Genomic DNA, 18,943 nt, shown 5'->3' with positions numbered 1-18,943 from the left:
TGGAGCATGAAACAAAAGCCGAGCCAGCCAAGATGGAGCGCTCAGGAGGAATGGATCGGAGTGGAGTGGAGAAGAGTGGAGTGGAATGGAGTGAAGTGGAGTGGAGTGAAGTGGTATGGAGTAGGGAGGCCTGCCACAATGCATTTGCGATAAATGGCAGGCTTGCAGGCATGGAAGGCCCTTAAAAGCCAGCGAAAAGCAAGCGACCAAGAAGTGAAAGATTTGCGCAGTGAGATAGCTCATTTTGGATCCGAGCCGGGTCTGGGCCAGTTCTTCGTTTGTTACCTTGGCTAATCGGCGGCTATGTAAGATGGTTGTTGTACGTGCGGCGACACAGTCGCAGCCTCGGCCCAAAGTCAAGACCACGAACGTGTTGTTGCTGCTCGATGTTGCCGATGTTGACACCAGCAACAACAGCAGCAACATCAGCCACATCAGTCCTCGGTCCTCAGCCTCAGCCGCCTCAGTCGACCACAGCCGCATTCCGAGATGTAAGGATTCCTGCAGCTCCAGAGGCCGCCCCACTGGCAGCAGGCCCGGCAAGGTCAATAAATCCAGAAATCCAGATCCACTCCCGATTAGTGATGGCTAGGGTATTACTGCCCATGCCCAGCTACAGTCATGAAAGTCCATAACTATGGGTATACATGTATGTAAGGTAGAAGGGGGATTCACCCTTCATGAAATATGATTGATTTTGACTTCTATCGAACGAATATCATTCTGTAAAAGTAAAATCAAGAAATACAAACAATTACATGCCTTTTGGACAACATCGCACCATTTTCGGTTGTGAGCAACGCTTTAGAACAAAGCCATAAAATCGCAATTTATAAAACCAACGCTGGATTTTGCCCGCTTGTCACACACACTGAATCCAAACAAAGCACTCATAATTAGATGAAAATTAATATCGTATCGTGTCTTTCGCCTGGGTTCGAAGTTCGAGCATTCCAATACGAATATTCAAATTCCAATGCTATTCATTTATTGCGGCTCATTTGCTTATTTCAAATGAAAATGATTAGTTCAGCCGTTGTTTTTGTAGCTAATATATCCCTCCTCTCGGTTTCTCTGTTTTTCTGACTGTGTGCAGTCGGATTTTCGAACTGGAACCGGTTCTGACACCACTTACCAAAGCTTCAACCTGGCCAGCGAGAAATCGGGAGAGAGATCGGAGTACGAGATGCTGGCCAAACCCACACACCACACCAACCGATCTTACCTCTCTTCGTGGGCATACGAATCTCCGAAGAATCGGTGGCTCAGCATCAACACACGCGAGGAGAAATAGGGGGAATTCTTGGAAATTGTGGGGTCACATTTCCCCTCTTTCGATCGCCAGCGAAATTCCTCGCAATTATAACCAACAAAAATTCTTAATAGATTGTACATAATATAATATTTAGTATTCAAGTGAAATTGATAATAAGAATGGAAATACCGCGTGCCGAATATATTGTGTTTATTACATTTTGGGCGCCTTATCGCCGCGTACCTCAAATAATAAAACACAAATTTTGAACCGCCAATCTCTCAGTACGGGATTCGAAATGGAGATCGCCGCAGCTGTGATTATCCTGCTCACTGGGATTGCATTTGGAAATGGACAATATCCTGTGTCATTCCTGGAACCAAATTGCGGAGTTTCGATTTCGAGTTATGGCAATGGTAATGCGGTTCCCATGATTGTCAATGGCCGGCCGGCTGATATGTTTGCTAATCCATGGATGGCATTGGTATATAGTGGCAGAAGTATGTGCGGTGGATCCCTCATCACGAACCGTAAGTAGGGCGATGGGAAAACCATAAGAAATTTTAACCGCGAAAAATAAATCATACGATTTACAGGATTTGTTCTTAGTGCTGCGCACTGCGTAACTGATGACCACACGTGAGTATAACACCACTTATTGGGTGGAATCCCTAATCGAAGTCCTGTCACCTCTTTAAAGGGACATATACCTAGGCGAGTTCAACAGGTCAACCCTCACGGATTGTTCCACTACCTCCATGCCGAACGCCATTCAAATTGCGGTCGATGCGTATATAAAACACCCCCTTTATGTGGAAGCCACCCAAAACGACATAGCCCTGTTCCGACTGGCCACCAAGGTGGAATTCACTGGTAAGCCAGACGCCAGTTTCTGAAGGATATTTGCTAAACATCAATCAATCCACCACAGACTACGTAAAGCCAATCTGCCTGCTGACCAACTACAATCTCTTAAACTACGTTACCACTCTGACTGCCACTGGATGGGGCGACACAGAGCAGGGAGTGCCTAGCGACGTCCTAAAGACAACAACCCTTACCCAAGTGGATCGCTCCTATTGCTCGAGGATGTTTGGAACCCAAGTGGATTGGTCTCACATCTGTGCCTGGGACTACACTTCATCCACGTGCAGGGGTGATTCGGGTGGCCCACTATCCGCTAAAATAACAATTGGTGGTGTGTCCCGAGTCGTTCAGTTCGGTATAGTCAGTTATGGACACAGAACATGTAGGATGATGGGGGTCTATACGAACGTTTTGCACCATATGAACTTTATCATTAATGCCGTGCGATTTGCAGATTTTTAGGTCTCGGATAAAAGAAGTAACTATTAAACGCCTTGGTTTTATTTTAGTTCATTTCTGATTAAATGATTCAAAGCAAGCTCGTATGATCTTTAGCAAGAGCTTGCTCTCTTCTCTCCGAGAGGCGATAAGCCAATTCATAAAAAGCGAAACATCCCAGTTGCGAACTTTATTCAACCATTAGCTGTATGTTCATACAGCTGGGGTATGAAAAACACTGAGATCTTTGTACTGGCCGTACTTTTGGCCAGCAGTTCAGTAGCTGTGCTGGGCTCGGTAAGTGGCAGCTTTCTGGAGCATCCGTGTGGCACTGTTCCGATTCGCAAATTCAAAATTCACGGAGGTCACGACGCCCCAATAGCCAGTGCTCCATGGATGGCCATGGTCATGGGGGAAAAGGGTTTCCATTGCGGAGCCACACTAATCACAAATCGTAAGTTATCAACAGAGTGAGGTGGAGCGAAATACTAGCTATTTTTTTCAGGCTTCGTACTGACGGCTGCACATTGTATAGCAAACGGGGAACTGTGAGTATGCTGCAACATCCTTGGATTAAATCCAACTTTCAACCATCTCAATAGAAAGGTCCGCCTGGGCGCACTCGACCAAGAAGCAGAAGCACAGGAGTTCGCTGTCGATGCCATGTTTGTCCACTCAGATTATGACTTTAACCAGCACGATTTGGCTCTTTTGAGACTGGCCAAGCAAGTGCACTATTCAGAGAATATAAGTCCGATTTGCTTGCTCCTGGACCCGCTCTTTGAAAACATTGATGAGCACATTATCAAGTTTAGAACCTACGGCTGGGGACAAACCGAATCGAGCCCGTCTAGCCGGATGCTCCAGAAGACCTCGCTCTTTAACCTTCGCCGATCTGAGTGCGCGAAGCAGTATTCGCATCAGCAGATCAATCGCAATCACATCTGCGCGGAAAGAGCTAATGCCAACACTTGCAATGGAGATTCCGGTGGTCCGCTGACCGCCATCGTAACCTATGACCATGTCCAAACGGTGTTCCAGTTTGGAGTCACCAGCTTCGGACATGAGGACTGCTCCAAAGCCACTGTCTTTACAAACGTAATGGCCCATTTGGACTGGATCGTAAATACTGTTCGCCGCGCAGGGAATATGTAATGCGGTGAAGCGTTTGCAAAAACAAAATATAACGGTTGCATAATGAATCCAGTAAAAATCCAGCGGATGATTTTTATTAAACGGAATTATTAAACTTATTTAATTATAAGGAAAACCCCATAGCCATATACTCGCATATGAATAAGTTTTTGTCAATAAAAAACAAGAGAGAATACTATATTCTAGCTGCCCGACTATCCGATACCCGTTACTCAGCTAGTCGAAATGCCGACTCAAAATTTTATAATTTTTCTGGCTTATCGATATATGTTGTAGAATAAAATGAGAAACAAATTTTAAACAAACTTCTATAAGTGTGGACGTGGGAGTTTTGGGCGTTTTGTAAGAAACGCTTCCTTCTACTTGTTGCATACTTTTCAACGAATCTAGTATACCCTCTACGAGTAATGGGTATAACACCTAATGATAACGAGTGCTGCCACAAGAAATGTACTAAAACAATGTGCAGATTACGCCTCATTGCCTTATTGTGTTCAAAATGAAATGGCTGCTGGTTTGCTTTATTCTCGCGCTTCTTTCATACGGATCGCTTGGCCAGGATTTGCTAGATCCGAACTGTGTGCAAACACCAGTTGGAGTCCGCAATCAAATTTTAGGAGGTCATAATACTGATATACAGTCGCATCCATGGATGGTACAGATACTCCAGAGGGGCTATCACTACTGTGGTGGCTCACTGATAAGCTCACGTACGTAAATAAGCTTAGCAGGATGATGAGAAATTAATATGTGTGTTTTCCAGTATTTGTTCTGACAGCAGCGCATTGCGAAAGCCTATACCCTTTGTAAGTAACTACGAACCTTTTTCAGTTCAAATTTGTATCTATCTTTACTCAAAAAGGAAAGTGCGTTTGGGTGGATATAATGGCAATACGCCCAGATACGACTGTTCAAGCGAATATTGCTCACCATTAGGCGCAGAAATCGACGTGCAGCGGATATTTTCGCACCCGTTCTACGGGGAATATCATAATTATGATATTGCCCTATTTCTGCTGGCCCAACCCGTAAGATATAATGGTAAGCATACAACTCATTCGTATCTATAAAGAGTTAAGAACTCCTCTTTTCCAGTTCAAATAAGACCGATCTGTGTGCTGACAACTTCGGACGAGAGCAAATTGCAACGATTTCTGAACTATGTTAGCACGTTTAATGTGACCGGCTGGGGCAAAACGGAATCTGAAACCACGAGCACAAAACTTCAGACAGCTAGTTTGTACCACCTGGATCGCGGATACTGTGTCCAAATCTTCGGCAGGGAAATAGGCTGGCCACACATCTGTGCTGGCCATTCGCAATCCTTTACGTGCGCCGGCGATTCTGGTGGTCCGTTGAGCGCGGAGCTTACCTTTTCGGGAGTGAAACGCCCCTTTTTGTTCGGAATAATCAGCTATGGGGCTCCTAAATGCCGTGAAGCTACCGTATTCACGAATGTTTTACAGTACTCAAGTTGGATTAGAGGAATGGTGCAAAGGTTCACTCCTACTTAAGATTTGTAGGATTTGTAGGACTGTCCATTTCGGTATTGCAATAAATGCAATCATTTTCAATGCAATTTGTTTGTAGAAATGCTCCAATTCAATGCAATCGGGTCCCGAGAACTCAAGTCAATCGCATAATTCCTGGAATTTATACATACGTCGAATGACTGGGAAATAACGATAAGCTTTTCTCTGATATGCATTAATAAATGGCGTTGGCGAATGAATTCTCAGTCAGTTCGAGCTTTATTACAGATGAATATAATGGGAACTGGAGCTGTGCAGCTCCTTTTTATAGCCCTGGTTTTCCTGAAGGTACAGGGCCAACCACATTTACTAGATCCCCAGTGCGTTACAGCCAGATCTGAGCCGGGACTATATCGTGTGATCAATGGCAAACCAGCGGACTTGTTGTCCAATCCCTGGATGGTGATAATCATCGAGCGCGGGATGATGAAATGCGGAGGATCGCTCATCACGCCACGTATGTATTTTGTTGGAAAATGCTCTTTCAAGAACCATGAATACCTTCTCAAGCTTTTAAGGATACGTTCTGACGGCTGCCCATTGCAAAAGCGAAACCAAAAGTCAATTGTAAGTGTCTTCGGAGTATCCGAATTGGATAATTGGATAATAATCTTTCGATTTAGGACAGTGCGTTTGGGTGATTACGACGTGAATCAGGCCCTCGACTGCTCCAGTTATGGCTGCATACCACGGCCCAAGGAAATCAATGTTACCAGAACTTTTGTGCCCAATCATTACATCAACTTCCGAAAGAATGACATAGCTCTGCTCAGACTAGAGACGGCAGTGCAGTATGGAGGTAAGCTGGCGAGCGCTACATACGCATTTAATACAAAGATTTGTCGATGCAGAAAACATTAGATCGATCTGTTTGCTAATGGGAGACTACACCTGGTCGTCGAACTTACTGAAAAACCTGTCTAAGTTCAACACCACCGGATGGGGACGCACGGAATCCCGCATAAACAGTCCCGTCCTGCAGCAAGCATCCTTGACGCACCACCATCTCAGCTACTGTGCCCAAGTTTTTGGCAAACAACTGGACAACACCCATATCTGTGTAGCCAGCAGCACTGGTTCCACTTGCCAGGGTGATTCGGGTGGACCGCTAACGGCGAGGGTACGGCTTGGGTCCGAAAGAAGGGTGATACTCTTCGGGGTGGTCAGTTATGGAGCAGCTCACTGCTTTGGCCCCACTGTCTACACAAACGTCAATCACTTTGCGAATTGGATCGAGTTTCATACCAAGCAAAATTAATAAGAATCTAACGAATGTATGATGCTTTGAACCTTAATAAACCGCATATCTCTGAAACCTTGTACATGCATAAGTGCATATATATGATATATGCATTCATATATATATATGAAGGAATGATAAGGCTTACTCTGCCATGAAGTCAGAACCCACTGATATGTATGGTTCAGTTTGTTCTGCTCGCTTCATGCGCAATGTACTGTATTTTGCTGTTGGTGTCTCTTTTTCCATGGCATCACCATGCAACTGCCCAATTTCTGGAGCCCGACTGCGGATATATGTCACTGGAGGCACTCCAAAATGAGGAGCACCAGGCGCACATATCCGAGAGTCCTTGGATGGCTTACTTGCACAAATCTGGCGAGTTTGTATGTGGCGGAACTCTCATAAACCATCGTAAGCATGCACCAAACGAAAGTAATCTGTAGCTTACGACCCGTTTTTCCGTAAGGATTCGTCCTGACAGCAGCACATTGCATACGCGCGGATGAAAACTTGTAGGTATTATGTGAATCCCTACTAACTCAGCTGAAATGGAGTCTGTTCATAGGACAGTGCGACTGGGCGAGTTTAATAGCTTAACTAGTATCGACTGCAACGGCTCCGATTGCCTGCCACCTTCAGAGGACTTTGAAATAGATCTGGCCTTCAGGCATGGGGGCTACTCCAGAACCTATAAGATCCATGACATTGGACTTCTCCGGCTGGCCAAGTCGGTGGAGTATAAAGGTTCAAGATACATATATGGCACACATAGATAGATAGCAATTCAAAAGTTTCTTCTTCCCTTAGTTCACATCAAGCCCATTTGCCTGATCACAAATACGACCCTTCAGCCGAAGATTGAGAGACTCCACAGGCTGGTTGCCACTGGCTGGGGCCGCAGCCCATCTGAAACTCCAAACCCCATCCTCAAGTCCATTCGGGTAATCAGAGTGAATTGGTATGTGTGCAGCGATACATACTGGGTTGACCGTCGTAGGGATCAGATCTGCGTGAGTCACGAGTCCGGAGTGTCGTGCAGCGGCGACTCCGGAGGACCCATGGGCCACGCCATCCGGCTCAACGGTCGAGTGGTCTTCGTTCAGGTCGGAATTGTCAGCTATGGCAACGCAGAGTGCCTCAGTCCCAGTGTTTTCACAAACGTGATGGAACATATTGATTGGATCATGACGGCTTTGAGCACTTCTCACCTTTGAAGAATGCATTCTTTTCTCAGCAAAAAATTAAAGTGAAATAATTAATTTCTATTCTCTTTACAAGAACCAAAAGATCGCAAAATAATTTTTAAGCGGGGGTTTTAAAGAGACCAAAGCGACCGCTAACGGTCATTTGAGGAACTTCGCTCCATTTCGCTTCATTTTCAGCGTCATCTACATCATACATTCGTTAGATTCTACAACATCTACCGTTTGTTTGTCATTTCTACATTTTACTCATCTACCGTTTGTTTGAACGCTATATGTAATTTTTATATCTTACACAGTCGTTCTTAGCGCCACCTATCGTGAATAAAGTGCACCACCATACACATACCTCACCACGAGCTTAGTGCAGACTCGAACCAATTACTGCATTTGTTGAATTTCTAAAATTCTGAATTTTCTAAAAGTTGATAAAAGTTGTATAGAAATTGTGGTCGTTGGCGCAAGTCTCCCAAAGGTAGACTTCAATATAAACGCTAAAATTTCAGACACTTTTTACATTTGTACTGTCAAATAGCTGTAAATAATATATAAACGCAAAAATCATTTTTAATGTAATAACTCCCGTAAAAACTCCTATTTTGCCTTTCAATGGCAGTTTTGGTAGCAATAATGTTTTGAAAACCTACGCTTAAAATATTTGCATAATACATGTTAATTTTTTGGATATTTTCTAGATGTAATAATACTAGAGGCTGAGCCTGAAGTATACATATATGTACGATTCCCAGCTAAGTCAACACGTTTTGAAAAGCCTTTGAAACAGAGGGCAGAACTGCGATTATCGATCGATTCATGAGCATTATTCATGTTTGGCGTACAAAGGTGAGCCCTTGTGGCCGTCGTCGATTCGCACCGCTTTGTGAAATCACGAACCGAACAAATCGAATGCTAGTTCGCTTGTGCCGGCCGTGCAAATCCACAGGTTGTCCGCCACCGCCAGTGCCCACTGTGCTGGCCTGTCAGCGATGTTCCAGTTATGCGGCGGCGGTCGCACAATGGTCGTCGCAGCACATAAACTAGTACGAAACACCATTAACCCCCGTGTGCCACTGCTGCACGTCCACAGGTCATACTTTGGCCCAAACTCCAGATTCGTTGCTGCGTTGGCGTTGGCGCAAGCGCACTCACTTGGATCGCGGGACTCGTGGGGGAGAGAACCCCCGATGTGGGCAACCAGGCGTTAAGTTTTTCCAACCTGGTATTTTGGTCTGTGCTTTGTTTTGCTTGCTCTCTTCTGCGTGCCCCTAGCCGCACCATGGGCAGCATGGGCGGGGTGGGTCAAAGAGCGGGGGAACTCGAATTCGAACTCCCTTTTGTCGGGCAATGCGCATGCGTGTCGGTGTCGCCACCACCGAACTAAGGGCTTGATGGACGGGGGTGGGGGTGGACGCAAAGTGGGAAGTTGGCCTTTTGTCCAATATCGCCGTGTGCAACAATTGGCTGCCAGCTGGGTATCTGTTGCACTCCGCAAATGCGCACTGAGCCAAACGAGCTAGCAACTTTAATTGGAAAATTACTTTGTTCTAAGGGCATATATTAATAGATTCAACTAAGTTGGCAAGATATTTAAATTATGATCCGTAAAATGATCAATCAAATGTAAAGGTAACTCATTGGGACAGTACGCATTAATTCGCTGCCGTATCAAGCGTAATTAATAATTTTTTCCTGTGCAATTACTGCGAGCCGTTCTTGCCATAAAACACCTCATGCATAACTTTGGTATCCCCCGGATTCGTCGCCACGACAACGGAGACCAGCGTTTTGGCCCGGCCAAAACAATTGTGCCACGGCGTTCCGCTGCCTGCGCTGCCTCAACCGGCGTTGCAGTTTAAAGTTGAATGCTGCATTTGATTACGATACTGCCGGCGATTGCCACAGCGGCCGGCCTTAATGAATTTCCAATTGTTTGGCATTTTATTCTCGTTTGGGGATTCTTGTTTGTTCCGATTGTTTTCTATCTTTTATTTTTTCGGACACTCATTCAATGCATTCGAGCCAAGCTTCGTCACGAGCTCAGCTGCCTAATTGCCTTACAAACCTTTAATTGTCCACTCACGAATGCAACTCAACTCATACGTGTGCATAGAGACCCAGATTGGACATCTGCAGCGAACTCACCTGCAAAGATGGAAAGACAAATGATGGTGATTAGCTGATAGATCTTAAGTCTCTGTTTTCAGTTGTTTTAAATACTTTTTTTAAGATATTCAAGATTGCAGCAGCGCATGTGTTCGATTGATACCCACGGCAATTGCAAAACGCTGACAAGTGCTGCCGCTGCCTGTTGCTTGTTGGCCGCTTTGCTGGCTGGCTTTCCCAGCACTTGCAACACTTTCGCTTCCCAGAGAGTTTCCGCAACCCAACGCGGCTGCCTCCGCCCATCCTCCCGCTTTCCACCCAACTTTCAATTCACACGCTGTGCGCCCAAACGCGAAAAAGTTCTCACGACACTGAAACAGGCCAGAAAAAAAGATGCAGCCAGATGAGCTGATGATCTCCACTCCCTTTTCGCACTCGCACTCACTTTTTTTTTTGCGGCAGAATCGGAATCGTCACTGCATTTGCCCCAAAACACAGTTGCACATCTCGGTGGCAATGTCAAGCATAAATTGTGGCACATCTTGACAGATGCGATCGAGGAGATCCCAGTTCCAGATGCTAATTGTGGGTTAGCAGCACTTGGGATTTTGCGATCTGTGCCAATTTGTTGTGGTTTTGTTTACCGCGACGAAAGATACAGATGCAAAGGTCAATGCCACAGTTTGACAAAAGAATTTCAAAGCGAGACGAGATAGTTTGCTGCTGCAGTGAGTCAGCCAATTGAAATTTCATAATTTCTAGGAATCCAATTGTAGAGGCAATAAAAACACTGTTTCTAGGTAAGAAACTGGAGCAAAGGGGGAATATTACGGCGATAAAAAAAAGTTGACTTAGGGGAGAAAGTTATAGTAAAACTTATTGGCTTTATATTAGCTTATATTCTAATTCATATCCATTGAGCTAAGTTCTTTCCCAAATACTATGTATTTCCAGTTGCTGCTGGATTGTTTTCAAATTATAATCTCAACCTTTTTGAGTATACCGCATCTCCATCTCCGCCGCCATCCGATTGTGCTCTAAACGCTTTCCGAATTCCCACAATTTCGGCATCCGCTCCGCAGCAGCAATCGCTCTCATATGCAAATGCCCACCTGACGGCTGGGGAAACAAAAGGTTGACCCGCAGTGAACTCGAGGTTTCAGAATGAGGGGCAATCTTCTCACATTATAAATCATACGAGCCCCGAACTCGAATCGAAATCCGGCGGAGTCAAAGCGGCCGAATGTTAATTAAGTGCTAACTGCAGATTCTCAAAATCGTGGCTTCACATCATTTGATGGGCAATAAATATGTGTAAATGATGTTCGTAGGCGGATGCTCGACATATTGAAGCGCAAATGAAATGGCAGACTGGCAAATGTTTATTTGCACTTTGCATTGTTGTCACCAAATGCATAGTTATGCTCCACAGAGATGCAGATATGTATCTGCATGATGCATATGTATCTGCATCTATCAGTTGGCTTGCGCAATTGAATGTTTGTCGGTTGGAGCGACTAAATCTATATGGGTGGGATGGATCACCTTGGATCATCACAAATACCACGCTCCGCACTGGTGAACAAAGTCCGTAATCTGCCTTATCACGCCTCTGGCCGGCTACTATCTGCTCACAGACCATGGGTCATGTCAAAAGCTATCGAAGATTGGCCGGGTAATTCAATAATAGTCCGCATCGAAACGCTGAGCTGCACTGTTTTGGGGCAGAAAGTCCGCCATCGAGCCGAGCTGAGCTGAGCTGTGCAAGCGGAATTTCCGTGGTGTAATAACAAAATGTACAGAAGAATCGAGGACGACAACCGAACAACGCTGGCGACAACCAGCCTGCTCGATTCCAGCAAATGAAAATAAATAAAAAGCCAAACAATATATATATATATTAAGCGCACACAGCGGCGGGCACAAAATAAAATAATTGAAAAACAAATGGAAAAAGAGCGAGAGACACACACGAGCGCCAAAGCACTGAAATAAAATATGAAATGTTGGCAATTAATGAACAGCAAAAAAAACCCAGGGAGCTGTGGAACAATGAAAAAAAATAAAAATGAGCTTGCGACCGACCGATCCAACGACCGATACCAGACGCCTCTGACTCCAACTGGGTGACCACTGGGCTTGGCCACGGCCCAGTGACTTCTGCCGGAGTCTTCTGCTCTAGCACACGTGCACTGAGCGAAATTGCTGGCCTAGAACCAAACAAATCGGGAGAACAGTACTTAAAGTCATATGCAAAGTTTAGGTCCTAGTTTGATTGACTTTAAGGATTTTAGTGCTACTTTTTGGCACATATGTCTATATGTTGTTCTCATCAAAATAGAATTTTGTTCTAGGCGTAGAGGCTGGGGTATATCAATCAAACCATGTGCGGATCGTTAACTCCGCAGACTCAACCCGTGGCACCTGGCGGAGGAGGAATAGTTGGCCTCGCATTCACTGGCGGAGGAGGAGGAGAAGTAGGAGGAGGAGGAGGAACTGGACGCGATGCAGATGCCCGATTGCGGCATGGCAACTCAAGTTGGCAAACAAGGCATTACTCTGATGCTCGGATCCCGGCTCCTGGTCGCTTTAATTAAAGCGAAGACAAAGGGTAAACACTGAGTGGCAGCCAGGCTGTGCAACCAGGAATGGAGTGCTCAACTTGCTCGCTTTGGTCAGTAGGATGCCACTTGGCAATTGATCACAATTATGTCGCTGCAGCAGCGCCATATTGGGACCACGAGTGGCCCCCGCCATATTGGGCATCTTGGAAAATTCACATCATTTCCAGCTGACAATTCGGTCAGCGAGTGCAAAAAGCCAACTACATCTGCACAGCTAGCTGCTGGCGCGCACTGGTGAAAGTTTCCAACTGGCACTCCAGCTCCCAACTCCACTCGCCATCGCATCGTTCGGTTGGGGCATAGATTCTGTTTTTATGTGGCAAACAAAAGCCGCGCCGGGATGAGGTGAAAAAAATGAAATAAACTAAAGCATTAATTACTTCCGGAGCCCAAGACGACGAAGCTGTGATCCATCGCAGAGCCGGTTTTCTGGCTCTTTTGGGCCTTCTGGGTTTGCTGGGTTTTGCTGGGCTTCGTTGGGCTTTGTTGGGGTCTCCGTGCCCAGAAGATACCCATACGGACCAAGCCCTGAAAAAAGGTCTCCCTGTCAGCGGGTGTTCATCAAAATTCAATTCAGCACCAAAAATTCGGCCCGATCTGCGGTGCTTAACACAGTTTGTTAATCAGTTTTCTTTCTTCTTAATTTTTTTTTTCGTATTTGGTTGCCTCTTTTTTCGCCACATAATGTGAAAATGAATGCCCCATAGTTCAACTGAAAAACAGCAAGCATTACGAGCATATATACAAATGAGCATCGAGTATTATAACCATAATGGCGTCGGGTTCTCCACTGATACGGCGCAACTGCTGACATTTCAAAAAAATATTCCAAACGTGCTGAGCCTCACAAAAAGATCTGAAATCGAATTGGAAATGTTTCGTATTCTGTATATTGTATTTGGTATTTTGTATTTCGTATTTTCCCCAAGACACTGCTGCTGTGCTGTGCTGGGCCTTTTTCTGGGTTATGATGAAGTGCCTACATGTGTACACGATGTAGTTGTCGAGGTGATTTTAGTGCTGCAATCAGCACAAGTCAACAACTAGAATCTAAAGGTCGCCCAGAGTTGAGCAGGCAAGAGATACGACATGGTATGGTATGGTATAGTTCTGCTACAGGGATCCCACTTTTACCCCAGTGGTAAGTCCGCTGCACTGGGTCCCAAATCTTCGGAGAACACGTTGTTGTCTTGCTGTTGTTGCTACGTGATCGCCATGACAATTTGTCAATTGGGTTTTTATTGAGCAAAGCATATATGCATATATATATACATATATATACATATACGTTCAATACCGATCCGATCCGAGGTAAAATTCATATGTTGTCTGTAGCCACTCCCTGCTCAATCGGACTTTGTGCATTTGGCAATGCTTGTTATTTGGTTCATGTTTCTGCGTTCATTGTGACATATGCACAGGCAAAGAGTTTCTGTCAATTTGGAATTTGAATATTCTGGGCTGGGTAGTGTTCTTCATAATAATCTGACACACTAATCGCTTTCCCAAGAGCCGGACCCATTTTGAATATCTTTTGAAATGCCACTTGGCCATTGACATGACCCCAGATTCCATCATTTCTCACATGCTTGGGAGACAAAAAAAAAAAGAGGGGGGCAGCATTTTGGAAAATTGAAAATGCAGTTTTAAATTTGAATGGCTTGGCCTTATCTCTCTTGTCTCACTCGGCTCTTCACTATCCGTCTCTCTTCCGCTGAGTGTTTCTTCACTGTTTCTTCATTTTGTATGCATAAGGGGCTTGGCTTTGGACATGTAAAAATCTCAGCACTGTAAAAAAAGTACTAGCAACAATGAGAATAAAGTATCTCATTAAGAAATTTGATGCCTAATCTTTGAGATCATTTTTTGTTTTCAGTGTAGCCCTTTTTGGGTTCGGCGGGCCTCTAATGATTTCGTGGAACACTAGTGATGTTTTCCCCACTATCCACTTTCCACTCCCCAAGAAGCCAGAGTGCAAGTGCATAGGATAGCCATTAACCTCCGAGTGCCCCTATTAACCCCGGCGACAGAAGACGGCGTGCAGCATCATCATCAGCCTCAAATTACTTCCGCTGCAACATTCTGGCGCGGCCAAAACAATTACTTGCTGCCACATGTGTGTTTGCAATGCACGCGGCCAATCGGATGGCGTTGGCCCAAACAGGTACTGACAGGGCCCAAATGGTGTGTCGCCAGCCCATACCAGCCCATTCATTCATCGGCGTAATTAGCGCGCCGCCAACAAGAGCGGAAATTCCAGGCAGGAAAATCACATTGCCTCGGATGCGGAGCATAACGATTTTCTTTACTCATTTTCCACATCACATTTATGGCTGGGCGGCAATCCTGTGCGAAGGCAACCACCAAATGGGCAGCACAAAACCAGTCGATCCACACCGGATGGCCAGCGCCGGATGGGGCGGTTTATTGGGCGGATTCAAAACTGGGAGCTGCGATCTGCGATCCACGATGGCATGGCGAATGGCAAAGTGCCCATCCGCGGATGGGACATTCTGAAAGACTTGTCGTCACGTTGCCAGGAAATGGGAACCGGCTGCACACATACGTATCTAGCTGCCCAGTGATGATGAAGCGTGGCTAGAACTGGAGATGTAAAACCCGTTCGGAAGCAAATCACTTTTGAGCCGGTCGAGCCTCGTTTCCGTTAGCAAACGCCCGTCATAAAAATCTAGTTTACTTCCGAAAATTAAATTTAAGAGTTATTGTGTCAGGCAATGCATTTTTCCAATTACCAAAAGTAGTTGGCCACTTTAAGGTAATGCTGTCTGCAAATTAACGCTTAAAGGTGGTAATAAAAAGTATTAGTTTGATAATCATGGCAAGCTGTTTCTGAAAAATATTGTGACTAATTGCCACATTTGCTTTATGAGCAATTAAAAGAGGTTGTTAAATTTCTTGAGCTTGTGTGTGGCATACTATACTGCATTTTGAAATGCACAGAGTTTTTTTTTAAGTGCAGCCGGAAAGTGGCAACCCTTTGGGCCACTCCCCCAGCTGCTGACTTAACTTACCCCTTTCGGCGTTCCGCGGAACTGATCCCCAATGTGAACTGAGCCGAGTGCATCAAGAGCGGCAAACATTTTGGCGCAGCTGTTAATCCCAATTAACCGCAATTAATATTATACAATTTGTATGGAAAGTCAAGCCGATCGCGGGGGGAGGGTGAGGGGGTGGTTAAGATGGAAAGCGGTGGCCCTTCCACAAGTCAACTTCCCCCTAACCCGACCCACATTTGCCGCTCAAGCCTTTATATTTCGGCTCGATCTGCGGATGGTTGGTGTGCGTGATATATATAGTATATATATATATACGAGTATGGTTACCATTCCAGCACTACTGGTGACCCCGATGCTGGCCAACCCCCGGCACCCGCTGAACCACCCGGCACCCCACAAACGTTGCCACTTTAATTGTTTTTAATTAACGCAAACGCTTTCGACTTCGGCTCGGCATAAACATTCCAATTTTTCCAATGCTTTTTCCACCGCGAGATCTCGACTCTCCGATATAAAAACTTTCGTCATCGCTTGACTTTAATATTTCCCGGCTGGCAGGCTGTTGCCTCTATTGAATTTGAAATGATTTCGAGAGGCGGCAGCAAGTGGGGTGCGGTTCCCTCACAATGAAACATACCATTCATTTGCACAACAAATAATTCTTATGATTTCTTTCAAACCATCAAAAACTGTATTCTCAAAGGAAATTTGAACTTGCTTAACCAGCTGAATTAAAGATGCAAACCATACTCCGATTTCTCACAGTGTCGAAGTAGCAACATGGAATTCATCACACCCATTGCGGGCTACTGAGCGACATGAGGCGACAGCGGGCGCTTCTTGAGATGTCGTTGAGTGATGCATGCGGCGCTTCATAAAAACTGTCAATGATTCACATGCGTCCGTTGCTGACCCCGCGGCCATCAAGGGGTTAACTCTCGCTCTCGGCCAGACGGGCAAGCGCAAAAAACCAAAAAAAAAAAAAAACCGAAAAAAACGAAAAAGATCGAGGGGCGTCGGAAACTTAACCTTAAGCCGGGGTGGGGCCATACCTTTTCCGTGGCCCTGCAATTATGCAAGATCACTGTCAACGCCGTTGACCTTACATTCGTGCCGCGCACTGTCTTTGCAAGTCCGATTCCGATGCTGGATCTGAACTTATTATGCTCTTTGGCGTTTTCCGGCCCAGAACCTTCGGCAGCATAAAGGCAGAGAACAACAAGCAAGCGAAGAAGAAAAACAACAGCTCGTCCGGCTTGGATTTATGTTTATGGACGCAGCTCAAGAAGAAACATACATACATATATGTACACCCAGATTGGGGGCTGCGGGATCGAGAGATCGCGGGGCGAGCAGCTATGGCTAAGTGGTAATCCGATGCGAGGGCTCAGCTTACCGAAGTGACATATGGTGCAGTCCCCGTCCCGCGCGGCAACACCACCCACACTCGCCGATGTTGCAAGTGCCCCCTTCACTAATTGCAGTATCTCTTGATCCGCACAATGTGGCAAAAGGGTAAGGAGATCGCCCCAGCCCCCGTCCCGCATCGCATCCTCTCCCCAACTCATCCTCATCTCAAGCCATCGCATCCAAGCCGGCAACAGCTGGCGCAATCTGCTTCTTTCGTATTTTTGGCCAAGTCATAAACAAAACAGAGATGTTGCCAGTAAAAAGATACATTTGGGGGAGCTGCATGCACTGTGATAACAATAAATTGAAGCTGGATGTGGGTAGAAAAGCGGGGAATACCCTGGACTAAGAAAATTTTAATGCTTGCAACAAAGCTATTAAGTAAGATATACAAATTTGTTTGAATTGTATTTGGTAAAGGAAAATCAAAGAATGGGCATGTATTCCAAACATACTGCTGATTGAATTGTATATAAAAGATTGAATATAAATATAAAAGGCAACTTTTTGAATATTTAACAGAATTTTAGTAGATGTAAGATGACTTTGGTATTCTGCAAGCAAACTTTTAAATACCATAAATAAAAGTAAGTAATCCCATGACTTTAGGGCTTAGTTCAGTTCACTAGTTTAGGAGGACGCATGCGTCATGGGCAGCGAATGGGGCAGCCGTTGATTGGGCCAACACTTAACCTCCGCAGCCGAGCGGCGGCCACAAAACGAGGCAGCGAGCCGAAGCAGCGCGGAATCCGAGGCGGATTCTCTCAGAGAATGCCCCCATTGGCAGCCTCCATTTTGGGTGGGTGGGGGTGGTGGCGGTAGGTGGGCTTCGCATGCAAATGGGGGAAACATATGTGCACAAATGTTCGACAAATCAAACAAACGGAGCGCGGGAGGAGAGACGCATGGGTGCGGAGGGAAAACGGCAAACAATAAATACATTTTAAACAATCGGCTGATTGGCCCCTCACCTCGCGTTGTGCTGTCAGATTTTATTTGTACATTTTCTCAGCAGAAAGGAAAAACTTGCAGTTGCATACGCTCCCCAGCTGGAGAATGGAAATGGAAAACTTGCGGAGCGATGGGAAACATTTTGGGCACAGGAAATTGATTATTATTTATGATTGCAGGCCTCTTTGCCCCCCAACTTCCCATCTGGCCATCCACAAACGTGAGAATCGGTGTGCCGAGCAGCGTCGTTTCCCCAAAAACAAAGGGCAGAAATGTATCTTGTAGATGCAGTAACAGTAGCATGCTCAAGATACGGAATGCAATTGAGTGGGAGAACCAAGATGCGAGAAATGCTGGTGGCTCTCAAGTGGGCTCTTCTTATAATCACAGACATGCGGCTGGCGCATGCAGCTCGAGTGGTTTTCCATTTTCCAGCTAAAAGGACATGGGAACTTTCTGGGCTGTGCATCCGCCGGGAACGGAGCTCAACGAAATGTGGCATGTCCTTTATGAAATCGGATACTCTGCTCCGCAAGGAGAAAGCAAAGTTTGAACCTGAGACGTGGGCGAGCGCTCCTTACCTGCCAGCCGGTTCTTATGTGCTCTCAAAAATATGACGAAAATATGTTTTTTTTTTAAGGGCCAGACACTCGACTCGACAATGGGATGTGTCGCGATCCTCGACTGGCCACTTAGCCGGTTCCTGTTTCGCTGGAAGCGAAGTCCCTAAACAGGATACTAATGCATGCGTATCTTCTCATTTTGTCGCAAGCTGGAAAAACCCCAGCTCATTATAGGCCCAGCTGTGTGCAGTTTGCTTATAATTATGTACTGTTTTTTCGGCCTTATCAATCGATAAGACGCAGTGATTCATACGCTTGCAAAAATATTTTGCTTTCACGGTTCCAAAAATAATCTCCACTTCACCTACTCGTAAAAGGTAATCATCACATTTAATGAAAACCGCGTTTACGGTCACGTATCATTATAGTATCGTGGGCATAAATAATATCTACAAGTTTACAGGCCGAATGTCTCACTATTTATATATATTTAAAATTCCCTAAATTACATAAAATGTAACACATTACTCCCAGTTTAAATTAAACTTCAAACTTCAACCTCAACCTCTGAACCCTTTTAATA

The 18,943-nt window shown here is 45.4% G+C and overlaps 6 protein-coding genes across 6 annotated transcripts in view; 5 read left to right on the top strand and 1 right to left on the bottom strand.

Annotated features, from left to right (window-relative positions):
* The window catches only part of LOC6735581 (epidermal growth factor receptor), a 38,717-nt gene that overhangs the window by 17,507 nt on the left and 2,267 nt on the right, over positions 1-18,943 (bottom strand). The gene's annotated exons all lie outside the window — the stretch shown is intronic.
* On the top strand, positions 726-2,612 carry LOC6735579 (serine protease grass-like). The gene is made up of 4 exons (XM_016181421.3): positions 726-1,785; positions 1,852-1,894; positions 1,956-2,128; positions 2,187-2,612. The coding sequence occupies exons 1-4, from the start codon at positions 1,554-1,556 to the stop codon at positions 2,582-2,584; spliced, it is 846 nt and encodes a 281-aa protein (XP_016028941.2). The 5' UTR covers positions 726-1,553; the 3' UTR covers positions 2,585-2,612.
* LOC120284451 (serine protease easter-like) lies at positions 2,756-3,900 on the top strand. The gene is made up of 3 exons (XM_039292489.2): positions 2,756-3,014; positions 3,066-3,108; positions 3,163-3,900. The coding sequence occupies exons 1-3, from the start codon at positions 2,789-2,791 to the stop codon at positions 3,713-3,715; spliced, it is 822 nt and encodes a 273-aa protein (XP_039148423.1). The 5' UTR covers positions 2,756-2,788; the 3' UTR covers positions 3,716-3,900.
* Positions 3,996-5,447, top strand: LOC6735578 (chymotrypsin-like protease CTRL-1). Its single transcript, XM_016181422.3, has 4 exons — positions 3,996-4,425; positions 4,479-4,521; positions 4,578-4,756; positions 4,811-5,447. Exons 1-4 carry the CDS (start codon positions 4,215-4,217, stop codon positions 5,227-5,229), a joined length of 852 nt encoding a protein of 283 aa, XP_016028940.1. The 5' UTR covers positions 3,996-4,214; the 3' UTR covers positions 5,230-5,447.
* Positions 5,428-6,569, top strand: LOC6735577 (serine protease grass). The gene is made up of 4 exons (XM_002082461.4): positions 5,428-5,704; positions 5,766-5,814; positions 5,871-6,046; positions 6,099-6,569. The coding sequence occupies exons 1-4, from the start codon at positions 5,443-5,445 to the stop codon at positions 6,503-6,505; spliced, it is 894 nt and encodes a 297-aa protein (XP_002082497.2). The 5' UTR covers positions 5,428-5,442; the 3' UTR covers positions 6,506-6,569.
* LOC6735576 (serine protease grass) lies at positions 6,681-7,745 on the top strand. The gene is made up of 4 exons (XM_016181424.3): positions 6,681-6,901; positions 6,957-7,002; positions 7,056-7,234; positions 7,298-7,745. Exons 1-4 carry the CDS (start codon positions 6,700-6,702, stop codon positions 7,702-7,704), a joined length of 834 nt encoding a protein of 277 aa, XP_016028938.2. The 5' UTR covers positions 6,681-6,699; the 3' UTR covers positions 7,705-7,745.

The sequence above is a fragment of the Drosophila simulans genome, chromosome 2R (genome assembly GCF_016746395.2).
Source record: "Drosophila simulans strain w501 chromosome 2R, Prin_Dsim_3.1, whole genome shotgun sequence".
In the NCBI taxonomy this organism is placed as follows: domain Eukaryota; kingdom Metazoa; phylum Arthropoda; class Insecta; order Diptera; family Drosophilidae; genus Drosophila; species Drosophila simulans.
Note: the sequence above shows the minus strand (reverse complement) of the source record. Positions and strands in the feature narration are given on the sequence as shown.